Genomic DNA, 22,489 nt, shown 5'->3' with positions numbered 1-22,489 from the left:
TATTTTTAAATTTCTTGACCAGATTTTCGTCTTATTTATCTTAAGCTGGTACTTTAGGTTTGTATTAGTAGCCATAATACAAGCCGCTTTGTAAAAGTCCACTTTTTGATAAACTACAAGCGGGACATCATCATTATCATCATGTTGAATAGGCCTTATTTGTCAACTTCTCTCGGCCTGCCTATGTTCGCAGGTTGCCCCCTCATTTTTCAGGAAAGACACCGGCCATCACTCTCCAGTAGTTTAAAGTGACTTAAAGTATACTGACACGGCCAGAGCGAATAGGTGTTTTATGAACTGTCTATCGGGAAGCATTCCCAATTTTTTCCAAATTAGTGTACTACAAAAAAAATCAATATTTACAATTGGAAGTTTGTAAGTAACATGGAAGGAGATATCTTATTTATTTATGGCAATTGGCAGATGCCCACAACCAGTGTATATACTAAAGGAAGAAAATCGAATACTATACACTGGTAGGTGTACTAAACAAATTCAATACAATATACATATTATATAAATAATATATGTATATATATATATATATAATATTTAATATTATTTTTGGTTTGTTATGTGTTAGTATATAGTATCAAATATGCATATATATATACTAACATATAACAAACCAAAAATTAATTTATAAATGGGACAAATGTCACTATTACTAAGTACAGTTTAATTAATTTAATTTAGGTTATGAACAGATGTATTAAGCAAATCAGCATTCTCATATTCATTCGTTTGTTTTTATATCCTTAGCATCGGCTGATTTATAATATAATTTCTGTCACCAAGCTTCGCAAGGAATAGGTCTTTAGACCGTGAAAGAAAAGTAGGAACTTTAAACTGGATTAATGTTAATAAGTACTAATCTACCGGCCCTGCATTCGAACCCGACATACTTACAAATTATAACAATATTTTCAAAAATGAGAAGCTTATTTCAAAGGATAAGCTAATCCCCAACAGCAGGATCGGGCAGTGCGAGCTGAGCTACGAAAGGACGAGGAAGGACTGTCTCTCAATTTTGCTTGAAGGCACCTGCTCTTTTTTATGTTAATGGCAAGGAGAGTGCGTATGTCATAGATCACATATTTTTATTTTTTTCAAATCTGAATACATTTTTTTTTAAGGTTTTGTTATAATTTATTTGGATCAGGTCCCGATTTTTGTCTTTTCCATTTAATTTAATTGAGTTTGTGGTACAAATATTTATTTTCATTTTTTATTTTACACTCGTAAGGAAACGAGTTTGCATCGTGTGAGGGGATTCACCCTAACGCGTGATAAAATAGTATTATTTTTTTTTTCAAAAACACCGGCACACTGAGGGTTGATATGACCTCTGTTGTTGCAAGCCAGACTTCTAGTACATGATCTATATAAATATATATTTATAAATTTGAAGTTATCAGGAAAAAGCACCCGTTTTTACATAAATTTGAGTAATTAACTGACAAGATAATTTTCACCAATCACAATGTACAAATCCCTCATTAAGATGCACATTAAAATTAATATAATTATGTTATGATAATTATGTTTGTAAAGTATATGAAATGAGAGAGAGAGAGAGAGAGAGAGATGATGATGATGATGATGAACGTTTTATTTATCAATCACACAAGATTTGGTCTCAAGGACCATTCTTACATCTAATGTGAAATACAATAGTTTCTAAGTTTAACTTATTTCTAATTTATTAAACATTAATTACATGGAATAACTTTATTTTCGTGGTCAATATGTTCCATCTATTTGTTTGACATGGAACTTAACTTAAATTTGCTCGTTGACATAGATATCTCAATTTACATAACAATTGAACAATGAAAAGACGGATTTACAAGAAAAAATCGTGAGTGAGAGAGCGCGAGAAAGAATGTGAGTGATAAGAATGGACACTATTCGATAATAAATGGTTTAGCAATAAAGTTCAAGTTTCACTGAAAAAATGATATACATATATACAAAAGATTGAAAATGGAGAAACATCTTCAGGGAGAAACCCTCCTCCATAATCAAACATAAAGTAAAGCATATCAATAAAAAGTAAAGGAAATAAGTTTAAAAGCTTTGATATATAATACTAAATGACATAGAGGCTAGGGCGATTTTAAAGAACTTTTTTTGATATTAGGTCGAAAAATTACAATATCGTATTCATTTTGATTTAGCTTAGATTATGTTTTGTCCAAATTGTTTTGGCAGATAAATTGTAATTTTTGGATAAACATTTTAGTCGAAAAAAAGATTTTAGTTGCACTAATTTGAATTTTATAATATCTTAGAATTCTCAAAGAACGATGACCACTTCAGTCTATATAGCCTAGTACCGAACCTTTTCATATGATTCTTTTGGCTGTTCCTCAACCGCTATCGCAATTGGTACTTTTGGTAGTACAAACAAGCTTCATAGGAAAAAAAATAGCAAGATTATAAAATATTGATAAATGAAATTTAAGTGAGAGTGTTCACTCACCATCTAATAAAAATCACTTTTCTTGAGTCTTTTGTGTAAAAGCTGTTTCACTCCTAATTCAAATGATTTTACAAACTTTCAATAGACGAAATTCCAAAAGTCCTTCCTTCTCGTACTCTTTGAACAATAGGAAAGATTAACTACACCAAAGAGCCTTCATTTTGCCTTCCGTCATCTGAGATAAGCCTTTTCTTTATTGCGTACACCTCTTCCGCGAAGTACATGACTGGCTCTTATTCATATCTCAATTCGCCCTTCCTCATCACTCGCTCATCGGGTTTTCGAGTGGTTTAGAAAGCTGGAGTGGACGCCAAGGTCATTCTTGTACACAATACATCCACTCTTAATAGGTTGGGAACAGCTGGCGGCTGAAAGTAGGCCAACCTTTACAGAATCTCTTCACGTCTTACCACATATCCGTTCTTACGCATAGCCTCTTCAAGCGCAATATTTCTTTTTACTAAAATACGATTTATTAAAGAAGTCCATAGGTCTGTAAATATCGGCTAAAATTAAAATGCTGATGGGGTTGATGGGGTAATGGTTTAAATTAAATTTAAAGGATCATAAATTCTCACCAACAATTTCTTGACTAACACACACTTTTAAACTTTTTTGAACCTAGAGATTTTGAGGTAAAATTACAAGCGTAAAGTTCATTGGGCAGTGAACATCACGCGTGCGAAGTAGTGAAAGTTGTTCAGAAATAGCTTTGACCTGGGGATTGTTTTTCATGGGAATGATGTTTACACAAGATTATGGAAAAAGTTTGAATTTATTATTGTTATAACATGCGGACATTTTTTTTAAAGTGAACCAATATATTTACAAAACTTGAAATATTCAATAAAGTCCATACCGCGAAAATGAGTAGCGAGGCAGTCAGTTACATCGTTTATACGAGAAAAATATTACTAATTAAAAAATATGAAAAAATAATAAAATATCATAATTAAATTTAAAATTTAGTGAGATTATGAGATTATCTCTAAACCGACCGCATCTCACGATATCTGAATAATTATCTCTAAAGTTGTCCGAAAGTGACTTGAAATTTTCAAGGAAGTAAAAAGTAGTCGAGCAAGAAGCCTGTTCGGTAAGGATATGTTGAAATGAAATAAAAAAAACAACAATGTTTTATGTAAGGAGTTTGGGGAAAGTGTAAATACATTAATTAACTATATCGATCATATTTATTTATTTATTTTTTTTAGAAAAAAATTACGGCAAATGTTTGTGGGTGGGTTGTTTGTTTATTGTTTTATCTTTTATATTTTTTTTATAAATCAAATCCATTATATTTAGTGGTCTGATTGAACAAATTATTTCTTTCAATTAATTAATATTTTTATTTAAGGTATGGTTGAAATGAAAAACCTAGTGTCACGAGCGGGATTCGAACCAACGCCTCTTGGCTCAATACGCCGTTGCTCTACCACTTGAGCTATCGTGACTTCGGTCCATTCGGACACCAACTAGCCATCTCAATTTACAACCTTTCGAACTTTCCCTCCTTTTTCCCATTTTTTCAAATGTCGTGAAATCAGGATTCGATTCTCGGCGACATATGAAGTGGCAACGGGGAGCTGCTAGTGAAGTTATACTTCGTTTTACTTATTTAATCCATTATATTTAGTTGTCTGATTGACCAAATTATTTCTTTCAATTGTTTTTTGTATGTAAGGTCTTGGTTGAAATGAAAAAGTTAGTGTCACGAGCGGGATTCGAACCCACGATCTCCGGCTCAACCAATGCTCTAATCACTTGTGCTATCGTGACTTCGATCCACTCGGACACGACTTTTATATATTGTTGTGTATATAATTTATAATATGAATAAATGGAGGGATTGGACTTAAACAATTTGCGAACATCCATTATTTTTTACCTCGAATTCAACTTGATTATTTTAAACGTTCACGTTAAAGAAAACTGAATACGTATGATTGATGACTTCTACTTCTTTTATCTCTCGTCACCAGTCTCATCGGATCCGACTAAGTAGACTTGGACTGTGGACAGCTTAGCCTCACACAAGAACCGATTTCTCAAATTTTGCAATAGATCTGATATTTTCCCCTGACTGTGCTGCAGTCGTACGTGAATCTACTTGTGTTTTCTATTAGTGATAGGTCAATGGTATAATGCTGGAAACAGGAAAGGTCGTAAGATTCTTCCATGTGAAACACCAGCCTTCGTTTCTAAAAGTTCGGAGTATTCTTCTTTAATCATATAGACTCTGTGAGATATTGGAGGGGATAAGTTGTTCGCAGAATTTTTTAAGTTAGCTACCAGACTTTATCGAAGCCTTTAGATTCGCCCAGCAAAACGGAGAGTTATGTTTATCTTTTAAACCTCTGTTGACGATAGGTCACTGGGAAAAAGCAGAAAACAGAATTGGTCGATGTTTCTCTGGCGAACACAAGTCTATTTCTAAAAGTTTGGAGTATTTTTTTGTACTGCTCAAAATAGTTTTTCTTAGAGGTAGGAGAATCGATGCCTGGGAGAATTCTGTAAGTTAAGGCTTACTAGGGTCATTGCCGGCACTTCACGTATACAAGCTTCTCGCATTTTTCTTTGTTTCATTTCAACTTTATCTCTATCTCATTCACTATATCTCTTCTTTTAATTTTGTTTCCTACCGACCAAACAGAGGAATACTTTGTTGCTCGTTCCTACCATCCCACACGTGGTGTGTTAAAAATACTTCAATATTTACAAACTCACTAATCTTACCCACTCACCCTAAGAAAAAGATTACCTAATCTATAGTTGGCAGGACTCAGAGCACAGGTGCACGACTGAGGTCCTGCCCCTACAACTAAATAAATGGTCATATGGTCATAATCATACCGACTTCCTTCCATTTGCGCTAATAAATACACAGTGTGTACAAAATTTCGTTCATCCGTTAGACTAATTTCCTTTTGAGAGGCTTGTGGAGTACTGGATATTCCTCGACATCCACGTCCATTTACACAAAACATTCGCGCTAATAAATACATTCATATTGGAGAGGTCGCAGCATCTCGGCAGTATTACTACAACCTTGATAGCGGCGACCTGTCCCTCACATCAAACAACAAATATCTAATTACCTAAACTAATTTGGCGAGCCTGTGAGCTACTCGATATTCAGTCAAAGGCACACCCAGACATACCTCATCACCCACGCTAATAAATACATTCACACTGCAAAATGGAGATACACCCTCATAGGTATCCATACGCATTTATCAATTTTAAGTACCTAATAAGATTATCTTTGAAGTAAGTCACTGTTATGCGTAAGAACTAGTTCCAGATTAAATGGTAGGTCACACCGTTACCGGGTTTCCACAGAGTGGGCAGCGTTTTTGACTTCTACCCACTAAGAGGTGACCGTGCTTGATACGGGTGTGACCTATTCGCAACCTTGTCAATATTATTTTGTTACGTTTTTCCGAATTCTCCACGGGCCTCACCGTATGGTATGGTAGAAAAGGATACTAGGAAGCGGGGTTTGTATTCCCCAGGCACTGCAGCCTTCTGGCTTATTGTACCCTCCTAGTTCCTTAGTTAGTCAATAGACTCAATCCTCATTCTTAGAAGTATCAGGTCAAGTTTTTTCCGTACGTTAGGTTAAATCTCCATTAAGATGTTGCTTCGCATTCGAAGATGATATGAGTGGCTGTTTCCTCCTCCTCATNGCCAGTCTGTCTGCTTTCTCGTTACCCAAAATTCCCCTGTGCCCTGGCACCCAAGATACCATCAGGTTGTTGTGTTTCCCCAGGTTTTGGAGATTTTGGATGCATTAACTGACTAATTTTGATGTGATTCTTTTACCGGCCTCACCGTACCTTTATGTATTTTTAGTTTTTCATTACTTTCGTTCCAGCGAGTCTGCCATTTACAATTAATCGAATTTTTCATTTGTGTTTTTAGATCCATCGGGCTAATCGGGGACTCGGTGATATGTGGGGTGGCAGCCGCTTTCTTGTCTGCTTCGTCATGTCATATTACATTTTTTGGATTGTCTCTTTTCGATATCTCACCCAGCGCAAATGTTATGGCGTCAATTCAGTAGTGTAAATACTAGCGGCGCATGGGACTTTCTTGTTGCTCTTCGATCCATGTGTATAAAAGAAGGTCGCATCTCGGTATTCCTCCCGCAAGGATTGAAACTCCGCTGTATAGATGTAGGATGGTCTCCTTTTTTCTCATCGCCATACCGTCTCGAATCGCTAGAGAAGGAATTGTCCAGGGTTCTATTTTTGATACCCTAAATATAATTACTTTATCCATTTCTATTCCTCTCGTAGCCAATGTTTCCTTAATTCTTATTGCCAATGGTCTTGTACGGGTTCTCAGCGCATCATATACTGCACTCGGCTCAGCATTAAATAGGACCTTATGTATGAAATGCGTTTTTCTTGCACAAAGGTTTGCACCAGTCGTTGTGTGCACCTTGAGCTGATAACATCGTGTTGCTGTCTCTTATCTCAACGATAATCTACCTTCAGTATTATAGGGAGTACCCATTTGAATTATTCTTCTCTTCTTTAAAAAAAAATTAATTTACTTTCAAAACTCTTCAGTTACTTTTTTTCTATTTACTTATTATTATTATTATTTTTTTATAATTTATCTATTTATTCTACTACATACTCTTCATAGTTAAACTTAACTATGGAAGCTGATACTCCTCCAGCTTCTAAAACCACTGATGAAAATAATCTTTTATTAAAACCCACTGGAAAGTGGTGTAAAAAACATGTTATAATGTCGTTCATTGAAAATGAATTTAAGAAATCATTCAATGATTTCAGCCCTTTCAAAGTGTGCAAATGCATAAAAAGTTACGCCCCGAATGTAGGTATTAAGTTTCTCAGGAATGGCACTGTTCTCTTAAACATTAGTACTGAAAAAGACTTCATAAATATTCAGAACATGAAAACGTTTGAAAATATTCCTCTTCTGTTAGAACTTCACCGTTCTTTGAATTTCTCCAAAGGTGTTGTTTATGTCCCTGAGTTGGTAAAATGCTCGGAGAAGGAAATTGAATTAGAACTCCAAGCACAAGGCGTAGTTAAGGTTTTTAGAATAACGAAAAATGTAAATAACACCAGAATTCCCACACCAACACTTATTATAACGTTTGAAAAACCTGAAACTCCTGACAAAATCACTTTTGATTTCCTTCAAGTTAAAGTTAGGCCCTATATTCCAAACCCAATGCAATGTTATTCTTGTTTTCGTTTTCGGCACACGAGCAAATATTGTAAAACCAAGAACTGTGGCAAATGTGGAGACCTTGACCATGATACAAACACCTGCCAATCTGTACTGAAGTGCATCAATTGCGGTGAGGCCCACCCTGCATATGATCGAAACTGTAAAACCTACCTACGAGAAAAAGAAATTGAAACTATTAGATCAAAGGAAAAAGTCTCATTTAGACAAGCAGAATTGCTGTTTAAACAACGCAATGTTCCACATACCCCACTCAATGTTACCTTCTCTCAAGCCATCAATAAATCCAACACTCTAAACAACCATACTTCAAATCAACCAATCCAAAGTATTGAACCATTAACCCAACAAATCAACAAACTTACTGAGATTGTAGAAAAACTATTAATTAAATTTAGCCATCTTGAAAACGTAACCAGACCAGAAACTCCTTCAAACAGCCAACTGGTAATAACAGTTCCCTCACAAAAACGTGAAACCACAAAATTAAACATAACAAACTCATCTACTACACATCTAAACAATCTAAACCGTTCATCTAACATGCCCAAAACAATCCCAGAAAACAATAGCCAAACCAACCAGTGCATAAATAAAAAAAGACCCGCTTCACAGGGCTCTTCATCAAGCAATTGCTCAAATCCACCAAACCCCTTAGGAAAACTCCAGCACAAACTTAAAAAACAAGCTTCCAGCTGATACCGAAATTTTTGATGACTAACACAAACANAAAAAAAAAAAAAAAAAAAAAAAAAAAAAAAAAAAAAAAAAAAAAAAAAAAAGGTTTGCACAATAGGCCAGTGTAGGTCCTTTTTTCACCTGGAGGTACTACCCCTGCCTCGACACAGACACTTTGTATTGGACTAGTCCTAAAGGCTCCAATTACGATTCTTAAACCTGCTATGTATATTACAATACATATAATTTCTTTAACAAGGTCTTTCTTGCTGAGCTGTATACCATATATACAAAATTCAAAAGTTCATTCTATTATTTCAGTAATTCTGTTGACCTGACCTGTTGTTGATTGTTCTAAAGCCAAAGTGATGGTTTGGCATGTATCTTTTTTTTTCTAGACAGACTTTACTTTTGTGTACTTCTGTCAATCCGGTCGCATATGTTTTAAAGCTGTTCCAATGATTTCCACTGACAGTGCTGCAGTCGTCCACGATGCTACACTTGTGTTTTCCATTGGTAACAGGCCCCTGGTATAAAGCAGAAAACAGAATAAGTCATAGGACGCATCCATGGGAAACGTCAGCCTTTATAAAAGTACGTGAATATTTTCTTGGTTTACTCCAAATAATCTCTCTGATAAATTAGAGGAGGTAAGTTGTACGTACTGGATGGACGGATTTTTTCATGAAAGAATTTATCAAAGGTAGGTTCATCCAGAAACACGGGACTTTTGTTTCTATTCTAAAACTCTCTATATTACATCAGTAAATCTCTTCACTTGATCATTTGTTGAGTGTTTTGTGGATGAGGCTCTTCTTTTTCGATGAAAGGCTTTAATACCTTGACACTGGGGAATACCAGATTTATTTATAAAATATCCGAGTATTCTTCCTCTTGATTCACCTGGGACAGTCCCTCTGAGAGGAAGGAGGTGAGAAGTACATACTGGGCTAGGAAGATTTTTTTTAAATTTTATGTATCAATAATATTTGAAGATGGCTTACAGGTAAGTTATATTAAAAATTTACAGTACAACTAGATTCATTTTTAAAGGTTTTCGAGGTATTTAGGATTTTAATGTACAACCATCTTTTAACTCCGAAAATAAAAAATAAAAAACTGAAAAGATCGACGAATTTTCAATTTTATTATAGCACGAAAAATAACAGTAATATTTATCATATGATGATTTACGTTTTATTATTTCTGTTCTTCAATACGATGTTTTTCTCAAATAAATTTAATTGTTTTTTAAATTGAATTAACGTAGATTAAAAATTAATAAAATTACTAGGTGTCACGTTTTTAAACATTCATAAATTTTATTGATATACAAAATAAAAACAGTGTTTTCATGGCTTAATGTGGATAAATATTAAATAATATTCAGTAAGATAAAAATTAGGTTCTTCTAGGACATTTTTTTATGGTGTAATCGTATGTACACAATCGTAGAATGCAGATGTTCTGAACAACAACCCCTACTCTTTTTGACAAATTTTGTTTATCATTTATAGACCATTATTAGTAAATGTATAATAATAAAGAATATTTGTAAAAAAAGAAGAAATCACCACCTGGGAGGGTTATATTTTTAACTTTTCAAATGCAAAAGGTCACAAAATACAATGGAACGAAAAGGTCGTTCGTTACAACACGAATGAAATGAAATACAAGGTGGACCAGAATGAAAGAGGGACAAAGACCTAAATAAAAGCCGATGAGTGTGCATAGCATGTGATTTTTAATAAGAATGGGTGATAGGTAATTGTATTATTTCATATTATTGTATTAATATTGTCATTCGTCTTCTGTAAACCAAACCTTTGAAAGCTGATAAATTATTGATTGTTTATATGGGATTAATTGGAGAGTAAACTAATGATTATTGTTTGATGTCTCTATCAATAAATTTTCGAATGGATTTCTTAATTTTTTTTAATATGCAGTCTCACGATTTATTTTTACCTGCATCTCCATCCCGACAGCCTCTGACCTGCGGATGTCGTAATAAACGACCTTTGTCATGTTGCATTTTGTAAACCTTTGGCCTAGTTTTGTACCATAAGTATATTTACGATATTTTTCTCATATATCGAGCAAACATTTTTAACCCTGTTTTCTTTTCTAGGTATATTCTTACTTGTTTACTTCGCACTCGTATCCGTTTCGGCTTCGTGCCATTTTCTCTGAGTGAAAGTAAATATACGAAGAGAGGTAAAACGGCGAAAAAAGACGGACCTAACGATGTGATCAACGTCGATCAGTTCAATTAATTTGTATCCATTAGGTTTTTTGGTCCGATTGATCAAATAAATTCTTTTCAATTAATTAATATTTAAGTAAGTTATTGGTTGAGATAAAAAAGTCAAGTGTCCCGAGCGGGATTCGAACCCAGGATTTTCGGCTAAATACGCCTGCTCTACCACTTGAGCTGTCGTGACGATAAGCTACTATTTTCACGATAGCTCAAATGGTAGAGCAGCGTCGTATTTAGTCGAAAATGTGGGTTCGAATCCCGCTCGGGACAGTTGACTTTTTTATCTCAACCAAGACCTTACATAGAGAGAATAATTAATTAATTTGTATTTTATTCATCTGGCATATTTTGTGTATGTAAAAGTAATTCTGTATACGTACAAAACGGTCTTTTTTTGTAATTGTAAGTATTAGAAAGGAAATAATTAAGAGTTTTTAATTGCTTGTATAATAAAATAAGTACTATGAAAAATTTATTATCAACGATTTAGTCTGAGACACTCACAAACATTGGTTCTGTAAAAATGACCTATATGTAAAACATATAAGTACACAACACACACACACACACACACACACACACACATGTATATATATATATATATATATATTAATCGATATTGGAATGTAAGATAATAGTTTATCAAAGAATTTATACAAAATAAATATCCCAAGTAGGGGAAAATTCAATAAAAGTTAACATAAAATTGTGCCAAAATTACCACTTAACATTTGAAATAAAATTAATTTGAAAAACGTGCTCACCTTGCTAAATTTTGTTTACAGTCCTTTTTGAACGACACTGCACCAACCACTGAACTCTGAAGACGGCAACACTCTGGGCATTCGGGGTGTTGTGAAATTGGTAAAAGTAGGAAGGAGCGGGGAGTCAACCTAGGGTCAAGCAGGGGATTTCCGCGTTGTGATCTTCTAAAACCGAACGGGAAAACCGCTGGCGCATGTAGGAGTAATCTGATGATTAGGTTTGGTACAACGCGCTTTTGCTTTTTTTTAATACTACAGGCTATGATTGGAAACGATAGCCGCCTAGATCAATTAATGTTCAAGGAGGTTTATTTATGGATAAATAACCATCCGTCAGACGGATGTTACAATGTTTAAAAAAAGTACAACAGTAAACAAAATGATTATTTGTAGTTCGTGAGATGCGGTCTGGTCTGACGTAGGTTTTAGAAAAACATTTTCTTCCCTTCGATCTTTAATGAGACCATCTTCAGGGCCTGGCATTTATAAATATTGTTTAAATTTTACAAATACATGTCAATCGGATGTTACAATGTTTAAAAAAAGTACAATAGTAAACAAAATGATTATTTGGAGATCGTGAGATGCGGTCTGGTCTGACGTAGGCTTTAGAAAAACATTTTCTTCCCTTCGATCTTTATTGAAACCATCTTCAGGGCATGGCATTTATAAATATTGTTTAAATTTTACAAATACATGTAGGAGTGGAAAAGAACGTTGGCACAATAAAGAAAATGCTTTTCTAAAACCTACGTGACACCAAACCGCATTTCATGACCTCCAAATAATCATTGGCTAACGGACACTAAACACCACACAATTTTCTTAAATTTGAGTTTTAAGGAGTTGACATTCTTTCTACCTATTGAATTGATCCTATTCAGTCCGAATATTTTCCTAAGTGTCTTAATTAATGACTTGTTAATTTTCTCTTTCTGACTTAGGTCCTATCAAAAACAAAATTTCAAAGTGGTATTGCTCAGTTTCTTATTGACATAGTTACCTGTCTTATTTTAATAATTTTTTTTCGATCTGTGAATATAATTTAATTTTTTTTTAATCCTTGACTTTTGCTATGATTTATGTCTTTTAGACATACACAAGACACAATGAAACGAGAATCATTTCTATGTGATGTAGGTCAGGAGTGAAGAGAAATTAAAAGTACAGATTTTCAGGAAATGATTCTGACCGAGCTATAATTTTTCCCCCAATTTTCACTACAAATACATCAAACACCATTTCCTTTGCCGTTTATAGACGGTGTTTTATCTGGAAAAAGAGTTTTTATACATAATATAAAAAAAAGAAATCTTTAAACAGGATAAGGGATGGCGAATTGAAAGTTCAACAAGTTAAAAAAAATAATATACTTTTATTGCAAAAAAAGAGTTGGAAAAGTTATAAACATTGCAATATATCTATTTTGAAGTAAATTTACGACATGGTGGTCCGTCTGCCGGAATCAAGAGAGAGAGAGAAAGAGAGAGAGAGAGAGAAAGTGNAGAGAGAGAGAGAGAGAGAGAGAGAGAGAGAGAGAGAGAGAGAGAGAGAGAGAGAGAGAGAGAGAGAGTGTGAGAGAGAGAGGTTGCAAGGATTTACCCATCGTGGGCTAGAATAGTGGTAAAAACTCCTATTCACCGTCAAAGCGAGAGTTGCCTTTAACAGTCCTGATTGTCGTGAAAGACCGGAGGAACGATACAGTGAGTGCTGCACATGAAAACATTGAACTTGGATCCTGCTCTATTATGTTTCCGGTTGTGGTATTTTCTTGCAGGCACGTAGCGAACTGGTGCTGTAAAACGGAGGCCTTGAATCCTTAAAATATGCTGAGATGTTCCTATAATATGGTTTAATGTGTTTTATCCCTTTTTTATGCTCTGAATCGTTGTTTATGCACGATATTGCTCGGCCAAATAGGCCAGATGTGTTTCTGAGTACCTGACCACGGCTATCATACCCTTCAGGGGCCAGACAGAAGTCAGAACCACCCACGACAAAAAGAGAAATCCCACAATCTTTCGAAATTGGTAGAAGCATCATTAAACCAGATCTTCTTAAAAAGAAAAAGCCATAGAATATATATAAAAATTGTGTTAAATTTTTATTTCCAACTTCTGGGCCATACTGACTTACGTAAAACAAGATAATTTTTTGAGTATTTAACTATTTTTCAATTAGATTTAAATGTTTTATTTGATAGTCTTGGTCTGCCTACCTTCGCTAATGTTTGTTAATTCAGACCCGTTTCGGGATTTCGCCATCTCCAGTGTTTTTAGATGATAGGTAACTATCAAAAAATGATTTACCAACCCGCAGACAACGGAAGGAAACTTCACAATTTATGTCTGTTACTATAATGTTTCAACATATGGATAAATTCAAATTAATTATTATTTTTATCTAAGGCTTTTGGGTGAGATGAAAATTAATTTTCACGAGCGGGATTGGAACCCACGACCTTCGGTTAGGTTGAGATGAGGAGTTGGTGTCCGAGGGGATTGAAGTCAAGTGGTTAGAGCAGCGGCGTATTCAGCCGAAGGTTGTGGGTTCGAATCCCGCTCGTGACACTAATTTTCAGCCTTAGATTGGAAGCGTAATTAATTGGAATAATTAATATGATCAATTATGACCACAATAATCAATGATGGACTAATTTAATGTGGATAAATATTTCCCCTTATCTTTGTGTTTGTATGATTTTTTATATAGATATTTTATTTTATTTTCTAAATTTTGCACTCATAATAAACAGTTCATGGGATTCTAATTTTGAACCTGTACTTATGCCAGAAATGAGCTAGATTTTACAACACTGTTCGTAGATTTTGAAAAAAAAAAATAGTGAAGGCTATCGTTTAATTACAAAATGTTTCTTCATTTTTGTCTTAAATTAAAATAATTGCCCGCCAAAATATTAGGCATTTATCTCGTTCTATCTAAAAGCGTACAATTGGTCATCGTAAGTAGTCGTGAACCTTGGACCAAATCTTTTACAAACAAGCTCGGATTTTATTTGGACTCATTTATTACAAAACGCTTATTACACAAGCTAATTTCTTGACTTAAATATCATAAAAAAGTTTATAGTAAATAGTCTTTGCTCACCTTGAGACGAGCAATATCACAAAAACAGTCAAATCTTGTTAGTAAATGCAACAAAATATGGAAAAAACAATAGAAGAAATTTTCTCTCCGCTTGGATGAATGATAATTGCAGGACGATTTCTTGTCCTTCAAGCTTTTTATTTCAAAGAAAACTTATCAAAATGCAATTGCCTTGTAGTTAACGAAAGATTCACTTATACTGCTGGTGAGGAAAGCCTAATAATTTTGATTCACCTATTATTACGCAATCTAAAGTTTATCGTATCGAGAAATTCACAGGGTGTGACATTGCATATCGCCGGCGATGATATAACTGGCTAGGGTCCAATTGAAGAAAAAGTAAAAGTTAAGTAGCAGTTTGAGCCTCGAGGAAAAAATGCTCTCTTTTCTTTTTACTTTCTTCACAACACTGTTTTCAGAATTAATAAAGTACAATTAGAAATCATCGCAGGGTGCATATTGGAAAAACTGGAATTAGCCCATTTTGGGATGATAGATCGAACCATTCAAATTATTTAAAAAAATAATTTTATGCTAACAATTTAAATATTACCAAAATATGTGTGGGATTAGTGACCGTTAGTCGATGATTATTCAGAAATCGTGAGATGCGGTTTGGTGTGATGTACGTTTCAGAAAAACATTTTCTTTTTAGTGCCAACGATCTTTATTGAGATCATCTTCAGATTTTTGTGTGATGTGATGATATATGTGTGTTATCGATACTGAATTTGATTAATGATATTGGCTTAGCTGCGACTGAGTTTACATGTGTCTGTTCTGTAATTGATGCTGTGTTTATCTCAGTTGATGTAAACAATTTCTAAAAATTACAATTGATTAAGATTTTTAGTTGAGATGAAAAAAAGTTAATGGCACGAGAGGGATTCGAACCCACTACCTTCGGCTAGATAGCTGGAGGTCACGATAGCTCAGGTGATAGAGCAGCGGCGTATCTAGCCGAAGGTCGTGGGTTCGAATCCCTCTCGTGCCATTAACTTTTTTTCATCTCAACTAAAAACCTTAATTAATTGTAATGTTTAATTGGTCAAGCGGACCACGAAATTAGTGAATTTCTAAAAAGTTACGTTTATCTTTGTTTTGTTCTGTGTGTAATATTTTTGGATTCTTGAAGTCGAAATTGTGTTTGTGTTCAAAATTGCAAAACACCCGAGCAAAATCCTACAGCACTCGCTACCCACCATTTTGAACACAAACACAATTTCGACTTCAACAATCCAAAAATATGAATTTATAGAATGCAAAATATATTTTTTTTATTCAATCGAAGTATTTCTACTCACTCAAAGTGTTTGTCTTCTGTGTAATTGTGCATTCTTGCGTGTCGTGTTGAAAATGCCAGTGTGATTGCAAAAAGCCCAAGCAAAATCCTACAGCACTCGCTACCCACCATTTTGAACAGAAACACAATTTCGACTTCAACAATCCAATAATATTACTCACAGAACAAAACAAACATAAACGTAACTTTTTAGAAATGGTATACAGAGATAAACGCAGCATCAATTACAGACCAGACACATGTAAACTCAGTCGCAGCTACGCCAATATCATTAATAAAATTCAATATCGATAACACACATATATCATCAGCATCACACACAACGTATAATATAACATATAAAACATTCATCACATTCCACACATCAAACAATTTTACATGGCCCATTTTTTCAATAATTTAGCTTTCGTTTTCCTATTTATCCCCGTCTATAAAATCCTGAAAGGATAATCTGGCCGAACCAATACCCACGTTTTTTTCCCTTCGTCGGCTCTTTTCTCCTCAAAGAAGCCGACTCCTTATACAAAAATGTCTTTCTATACAGACTTCCTTCCCCACCCCTTCAAAATCCAAAGTATATAAACTTAAAACAGCAATTATCTTACTGGCACTCTCAACACGACACGCAAGAATGGCACACTCACGCAGAAAACAAACACTTTGAGTGAGTAGAAATACTTTGATTGATAATAAAAAAATATTTTTTGCATTGTATAAATTCACTTTTTTCCTCATTCTACATGTATTTGGTAAATTTAAACAATGTTTGTAAATCCCAGGCCCTGAAGATGTTCTCAATAAAGATCGAAACGTTGGCACGATAAAGAAAATGTTTTCTTCTGAAACCGACATCACACCAGAACGCATCTCACGATTTCTGAATAATCATTATCAAAATAGATAATTTTAAAAATAAATGGCCAAACAAGAAATTGTTTAAAAAAAATCTTCCAATTTACCGTGTTTTTATTTTCACAAATCCGGTTTTAATTAAGAAAACAGATATTCGTTTATGAAATAAGCTTATAAATCCCCCATTCGCCCCGAACGCTTTGAATTAAAAAAGTCCTCCCTCTCACCAATAAATTAACTGTAACACAATTAACACAATTTGATAAACACAATTTTATTTAAGCAAGAAAGGGAAGAAAGAATGGTAGAGGAGGGAGAGAGGGAGAGAGAGAGAGAGAGAGAGAGAGAGAGAGAGAGAGTGAGAGTGAGAGAGAAACTTGATACTTCATACTTTTATTTATTAAGTGTACGTCCTTTTTTTTCCTGCTACCACGGCTAATTGTGGTTATCTCTTGGTCTAGATCTTTACATATTATTTCTTGGTAGTTCAATTTAAATATCAAAAATACAAAAAATCATAATTCAGAGGAGTTCCACAAATATAATATAATGATAAGTAGAAAGTATTAATTAAAGCAAATATAATGATACTACATGTATATAGTACTAATAGTAATGATAATTCAGTGCATGTTATTACAGCTTTAATGTTGTTTTTTTAAATAATAATCATTAACGTAAATTTATTATCAATGTAAGAACAAAATTTAAAAAACATCTACAAAAAATTCATTTCCACAAGCAACTTAATAGACTAATATATAATAGATGTAAGATGTACATATATGAATACATAAGTAAATAAGTACTGATTTCTTTCAGCAAATAAACTCAAATTCATCATTAAAGCTTTAAAGTAATACTCGCAAAAATAACAATTAAATTCTATCGTAGTACCGACCGAGAGAGAGGGGAGAGAGAGAGAGAGAGAGAGAGAGAGAGAGAGAGAGAGAGAGAGAGAAATGGATAGACAGACGAAGGAATACACTGAGCCAGGGGTGAGAAACAGACAGGTGAAAAATAGAGAACACAGAAAAAACAATCAAACATAGACAAATTGACGAACCATTGACAGCATAGAATGAGAGGGAAAGAGAAAGAGAGGGAATGAGGAATATAGAAAGTGTGAGAGAACAAGTTGAAATTGTCATTTTTGTGATTTCATTTCTCTCTCTCTCTCTCTCTCTCTCTCTCTCTCTCTCTCACTTTCAACCTCGTTCTTCCCTTTCTGGCTCGAATAAAACTGAGTATATTAAATTTTATTAGAGCAAATTTAAGATCATTTATATTAATCATACCAAACCAAAAATAATTTCAAAAATGTACATTTTCATATGATTCTTTTTTACAAATCCACTTTTAATTGAGCAGTAATAATTGACTTTCAAAATTTGCTTATAAACCAATATAATAGAATATATGAATAATTTTATAATAATGTAATAATGCCCCCGAATGTTTTGAATTTAAAGAAAAATCATCCTCCTTGCTAATAAATTTAGTCTAACACAATTTAAAAAACTGATTTTATTCGAGCTGTGAAGGGCTGAAAGAGACAGAAATCGAAGAAGGGAAAGATATAGAAGAATGGATAGAGAGATTGATTGATTGATAGAGAGAGGGGGGAGAGAGACAGTCAGGCAAAGGAACAGGTGGCAAATAGAGAGCACAGAAGAACAGTCAAATAAAAATTTGGCAGGAGAAAAACAGAAAAATAGGTAGTGACTAGTTTTAGAGTTATAAAGTTATGAAGGGCAAGTAGAGAGAGAAATATGCAAGAGGCACAAATTTAGACAGATAAGAGAATAGATAGGTATAGATGTGTAGATAGTGTGATTGAGTGAGTGAATGAGAGAGAGAGAGAGAGAGAGAGAGAGAGAGAGAGAGAGAGAGAGAGAGAACGTTTAACTGTGTTATATGTAATGGAGCGTAAGCAGAGCATAGGGAGAAAGATTTTCTGAAGAGAAAAGTTGAGAAAAAAATTAGCCTGAATATGTAGAAAATTAGATTACATTTAAGCCTGTTGAAAATAAATGGGAGATAAAAAAAATAAACGAAGAAAGAAATGGGGAAGTAACATTAGAGGGAGGACAAAATAAATGGATTATGTACTAAAAACGATATGGAAAAGAGAGCCATTCAGAATTGTTGAGGAAAGTAGAGAAGAAGACCAAAGATCCTTTTCAGTACTCTGCATTAATGAAATTGGAATAATTCCCTTGATTAAAATTTTCCCTTTGACCAACTTGACTACAAGGGTAGTATAAACACCCAGTTCCGCCTGGTTTCACCCCCTTATTCTCACTAACGAACAAAATGAAAAGTCACCCAATTCAGCCACCAGAACTATCTAACCAAAAATAATACAATTGTCTCGGTAAGCAATGATTATTTTTAGTGCTTTTATTCTTTTAATTTTCTTAGTACTCACGTTCTTTATTAATTAAATCTTTTTCGAAAAATTCTTTGTTTGCTACACCAACACAAGTTTATCTAAAAACATATTACTCTAAGCCTCCGTCCCCTTAGATTCCGAAAATACTTGGGCAAGTTCATTCTGAAACTTCATAGACATTCCTTCGGCCCAGAGCATAAAAAGCCTAATGGAGTAATTTCAGATAGTGAATTGGCCAGAACAAAAACTAGTTTCCTTATTGTATGTTAACGACTGACAAATGTTTATTAACAACACTAACGATCTATGACATTAATTTATTATGCGATGTTAACTTATGAACCTAATTTTATACTTAGATTAGTGTGTGGTGATTAGTGACCGTTAATCGATAATTATTCAGAAATCATAAGATGCGGTCTGGTGTGATGTAGGTTTCAGAAAAACATTTTCTTTATCGTGCCAACGTTTCGATCTTTATTGAGATCATCTTCAGGGCCTGGGATTTACAAACACTGTTTACATTTAACAAATACATTTAGGATGTGGAAAAGTGAATTTATACATTCAAAATATATAGAAATACTTTGATACAATAGAAAAAATATATTACCAAGTTTATTCATCATTACGACTCTTCATATGTTTCAAGTTTATTAAGTTATCTGTAGTAACTGGCTGGTACCTTTATGCGAGATAATATTTGAGGTATGATTTGAAATATTTGTTTGTAAACATAGTTTAAAACACTAATAAATACAGAATAATGCAAAAAATAATTCAATAGCTTGTACAGGAAGTGTATGGCAGAGTAGATTCGTCCTCCTGCCCAAAGAGGGCGCGATGTCCTTTAAACTATGTATCAATCAAAATAAAATCTTAATTATGTTAGAATAATAAAAGCGTAGAAAAACCAAACAAGCACATTTAAATTATATCGGTACGCATTTATACAAAGTACGACTCAATCAAAAAATTACCTATTACAAGACTAATTAACGCCGAAAGAAATAAATATCAATGGTGAAATGGAATATTTCAAGAATGTGAGGAAAATTGAACTAAGGGGAAAATGTTTAAACACAAATATAACCCAACAAACTGGTAAACTAACTTTCAATTAATTAATTATTATGTAAGGTAATGGTTGAGATACAAAAAAGCCAGGGTCACGAGCGGGATTCGAACCCACGACCTTCAGCTTGATACCCCGCTACTCTACCACTTCAGCTATCGTGACTTCGATTCACTCGGACACCAATTTCCCATCTCAACCCACCTTTCGAATTTTTCCTCCTTTTTGCCATTTCTCAAATGTCGTGTATTCTATTTGATTCTCGGCAACAAATGAAATGGCCACAGAGAGCTTTAGCGAAGATATATTTCATTTTACTTATTAAATCCATCAGATTTCGTTATCCGATTGACCATATAACTTCTTTCAATTAATAAATCTTTACGTAAGATATGTACCTTACATAAAGATTAATTAATTGGAAGAAATTATTTGGTCAATCGGACCACGAAATTTAATGGATTTGATAAACTAACATAGAATAAATAATGAAAGAATTAAAACGTAAATAAACTAATGCAATAACATGCAAGAAAAATGGCAAATAAGCAATCCGAGAAGATCTCATTCTCAAGTTGATAGGTGGTCCTTGAAAATCTGAAGAGGGGTCATATGAGAAGGCAGATGGCGGTATATTGAGTACAAATCGACGCGCCATTACGTTAGTTGTATAATAGCTGTAAAGGGGATGAAGGAATTGAGTACTCCAACTCCCTAACGTATCGAATGGTATGCGAATAAAAAAAAATGTATTCAAATGCGAGTGAGACAGTGAAAGGGTTTGGATTTAGGAACTGATTACGTTGGGATCCGAAATTACCAAGATGTTGCTAGCCGAGAGACCAATTTCGGGGGATGGACAGATAAGACCGAGGTCTGACTCGGCACTACCGCATGGGGTGGATGATTCTTGAGGCCTGCCGGTAAATTACTGTAAATTACAAAAGTTGGAATTGCCTCTGGAATGAGAAAAGATTTGAGCTTATACAGGTTGTCCTTTTTATTTGGTCCGGCTGAATTTTTCTTGGACCAATGAGGGCAAAAAAAAGAAGTATTTTAATCTAGATTAAAATTTTTATCTTTTTTTTGGAGAGAAATTATACGGGATTTCTCATGCCTAGTTTAATTTCCAAATTTCAAATACGATCCTGTGCATCCCAAACGCATTATTTTAAAAGATTTTTTAGGGGGTGAGGGGCACTCTCAACACGACACGCAAAATGGCACAATTACCAGAAAACAAACACTTTGAGCCCTGAAGATGATCTCAATAAAGATCGAAACGTTGGCACGATAAAGAAAATGTTTTTCTGAAACCTATGTCTCACGATTTCTGAATAATTATCGACTAATGGTCAAAATCACCACACATTTTTTTAAACAATGGTGCAATCGTATTTTAAATTGGTCAAAAAATGAAAACGTTATGGCAAAAAGTTTGCAAAAAATGCCAAAAAACCAAAACCGTCATTTGGTTTGTTATTTATCAATTACATTTCATATTCGAACTGCCTGCCTTGCGTAATGATGCAAAGATTTGCTCTTTTTAAACAATCTTCACCGGTGCTCAGAGTGATAGAGTCAGGGGAGATGGGTTGACAAGCATTTCTATCCTTTGCCGCAGTTGTTTAACTGAGGTTTCTTTACAACTTTCTTCTTTTAGGGTTACGATTGGGTAGACACTGTTTTTTAAATAGCCCCACAGAAAATAGTCACGTGGAGTTAAATCTGGTGACCACGGATGCCAACATATCCGGCCATGACGTTCTATCCACCTACCCCGGAAGTGACGATTCAAATGTCTTTAAGTTTCTTTAAGCACTGTCATGTAATTAAAAACGACACAAAGTAATCTCAAAAAATTAATAACATTGGATTGATTTGTATGTATAAGCTAAAATCTGAAAATACAAGTACATTCTTAAACTAATAGAACTTATAATAAAAAGTGAGTTTATGTTAGTCATGTACTAGGTCATTTCAGCCCTCAACGCATGCAGGTTATAAAACTAAATTCATGGGGTATTTCGAATCTCACAATATACATTCACACTAATACTCTAATAGACTGCAGGGCCTGGATTCGAACTCGGGACCTTTACCTTACAGTGATGAGCGCCGTATCGCCTAAACCGTTGCGGCTACCGACGCTCCCACTACATTCTTGTTATTCCAATTTGTAATGACATAAAACCTAAACATTGTGGACACAATCTAAACTAACAGAAATTCAGAATTACAATGATTAAAAACACATAGAATTTGTGTCAAATCAAAAGAGGTTATGATTTTCGAAGTGGAACATCGGATATAGAAGAAAAGAAAAACGGCTAATTT

The 22,489-nt window shown here is 34.1% G+C and overlaps 2 protein-coding genes across 2 annotated transcripts in view; one reads left to right on the top strand and one right to left on the bottom strand.

Moving 5' to 3' along the window:
• Positions 1–5: 5 nt before the first annotated feature.
• LOC112128254 lies at positions 6–9,115 on the bottom strand. Its single transcript, XM_024230214.1, has 3 exons — positions 9,061–9,115; positions 8,735–8,922; positions 6–340 (listed from the first exon to the last, which is right to left on the bottom strand). Exons 1-3 carry the CDS (start codon positions 9,106–9,108, stop codon positions 244–246), a joined length of 333 nt encoding a protein of 110 aa, XP_024085982.1. The 5' UTR covers positions 9,109–9,115; the 3' UTR covers positions 6–243.
• Positions 9,116–9,335: 220 nt separating this feature from the next.
• LOC106664186 (circadian clock-controlled protein-like) overlaps positions 9,336–22,489 on the top strand; it is a 40,661-nt gene continuing 27,507 nt past the window's right edge. The window contains exon 1 of the mRNA XM_014389642.2: positions 9,336–9,401. Coding sequence (XP_014245128.2) covers positions 9,391–9,401 — 11 coding nt within the window. The 5' untranslated portion in view covers positions 9,336–9,390. The remainder of the gene's footprint in view (positions 9,402–22,489) is intronic.

Source organism: Cimex lectularius, unplaced genomic scaffold, assembly GCF_000648675.2.
Source record: "Cimex lectularius strain Harlan isolate CLEC.00 unplaced genomic scaffold, Clec_2.1 scaffold251, whole genome shotgun sequence".
Lineage (NCBI taxonomy): Eukaryota > Metazoa > Arthropoda > Insecta > Hemiptera > Cimicidae > Cimex > Cimex lectularius.
Note: the sequence above shows the minus strand (reverse complement) of the source record. Positions and strands in the feature narration are given on the sequence as shown.

Excerpts from the sequence above, each read along its gene's own strand:
- LOC112128254 (XM_024230214.1), bottom strand. The coding sequence starts at position 9,108 with ATGAACCTACCTTTGATAAATTCTTTCATGAAAAAATCCGTCCATCCA. Across the intron at positions 8,923-9,060 it reads TGAAAAAATCCGTCCATCCA|GGGCCTGTTACCAATGGAAA; the intron begins GTACGTACAACT and ends GCTTTATACCAG. Across the intron at positions 341-8,734 it reads TTTAGAACAATCAACAACAG|TACACTAATTTGGAAAAAAT; the intron begins GTCAGGTCAACA and ends TTTTTTTTGTAG.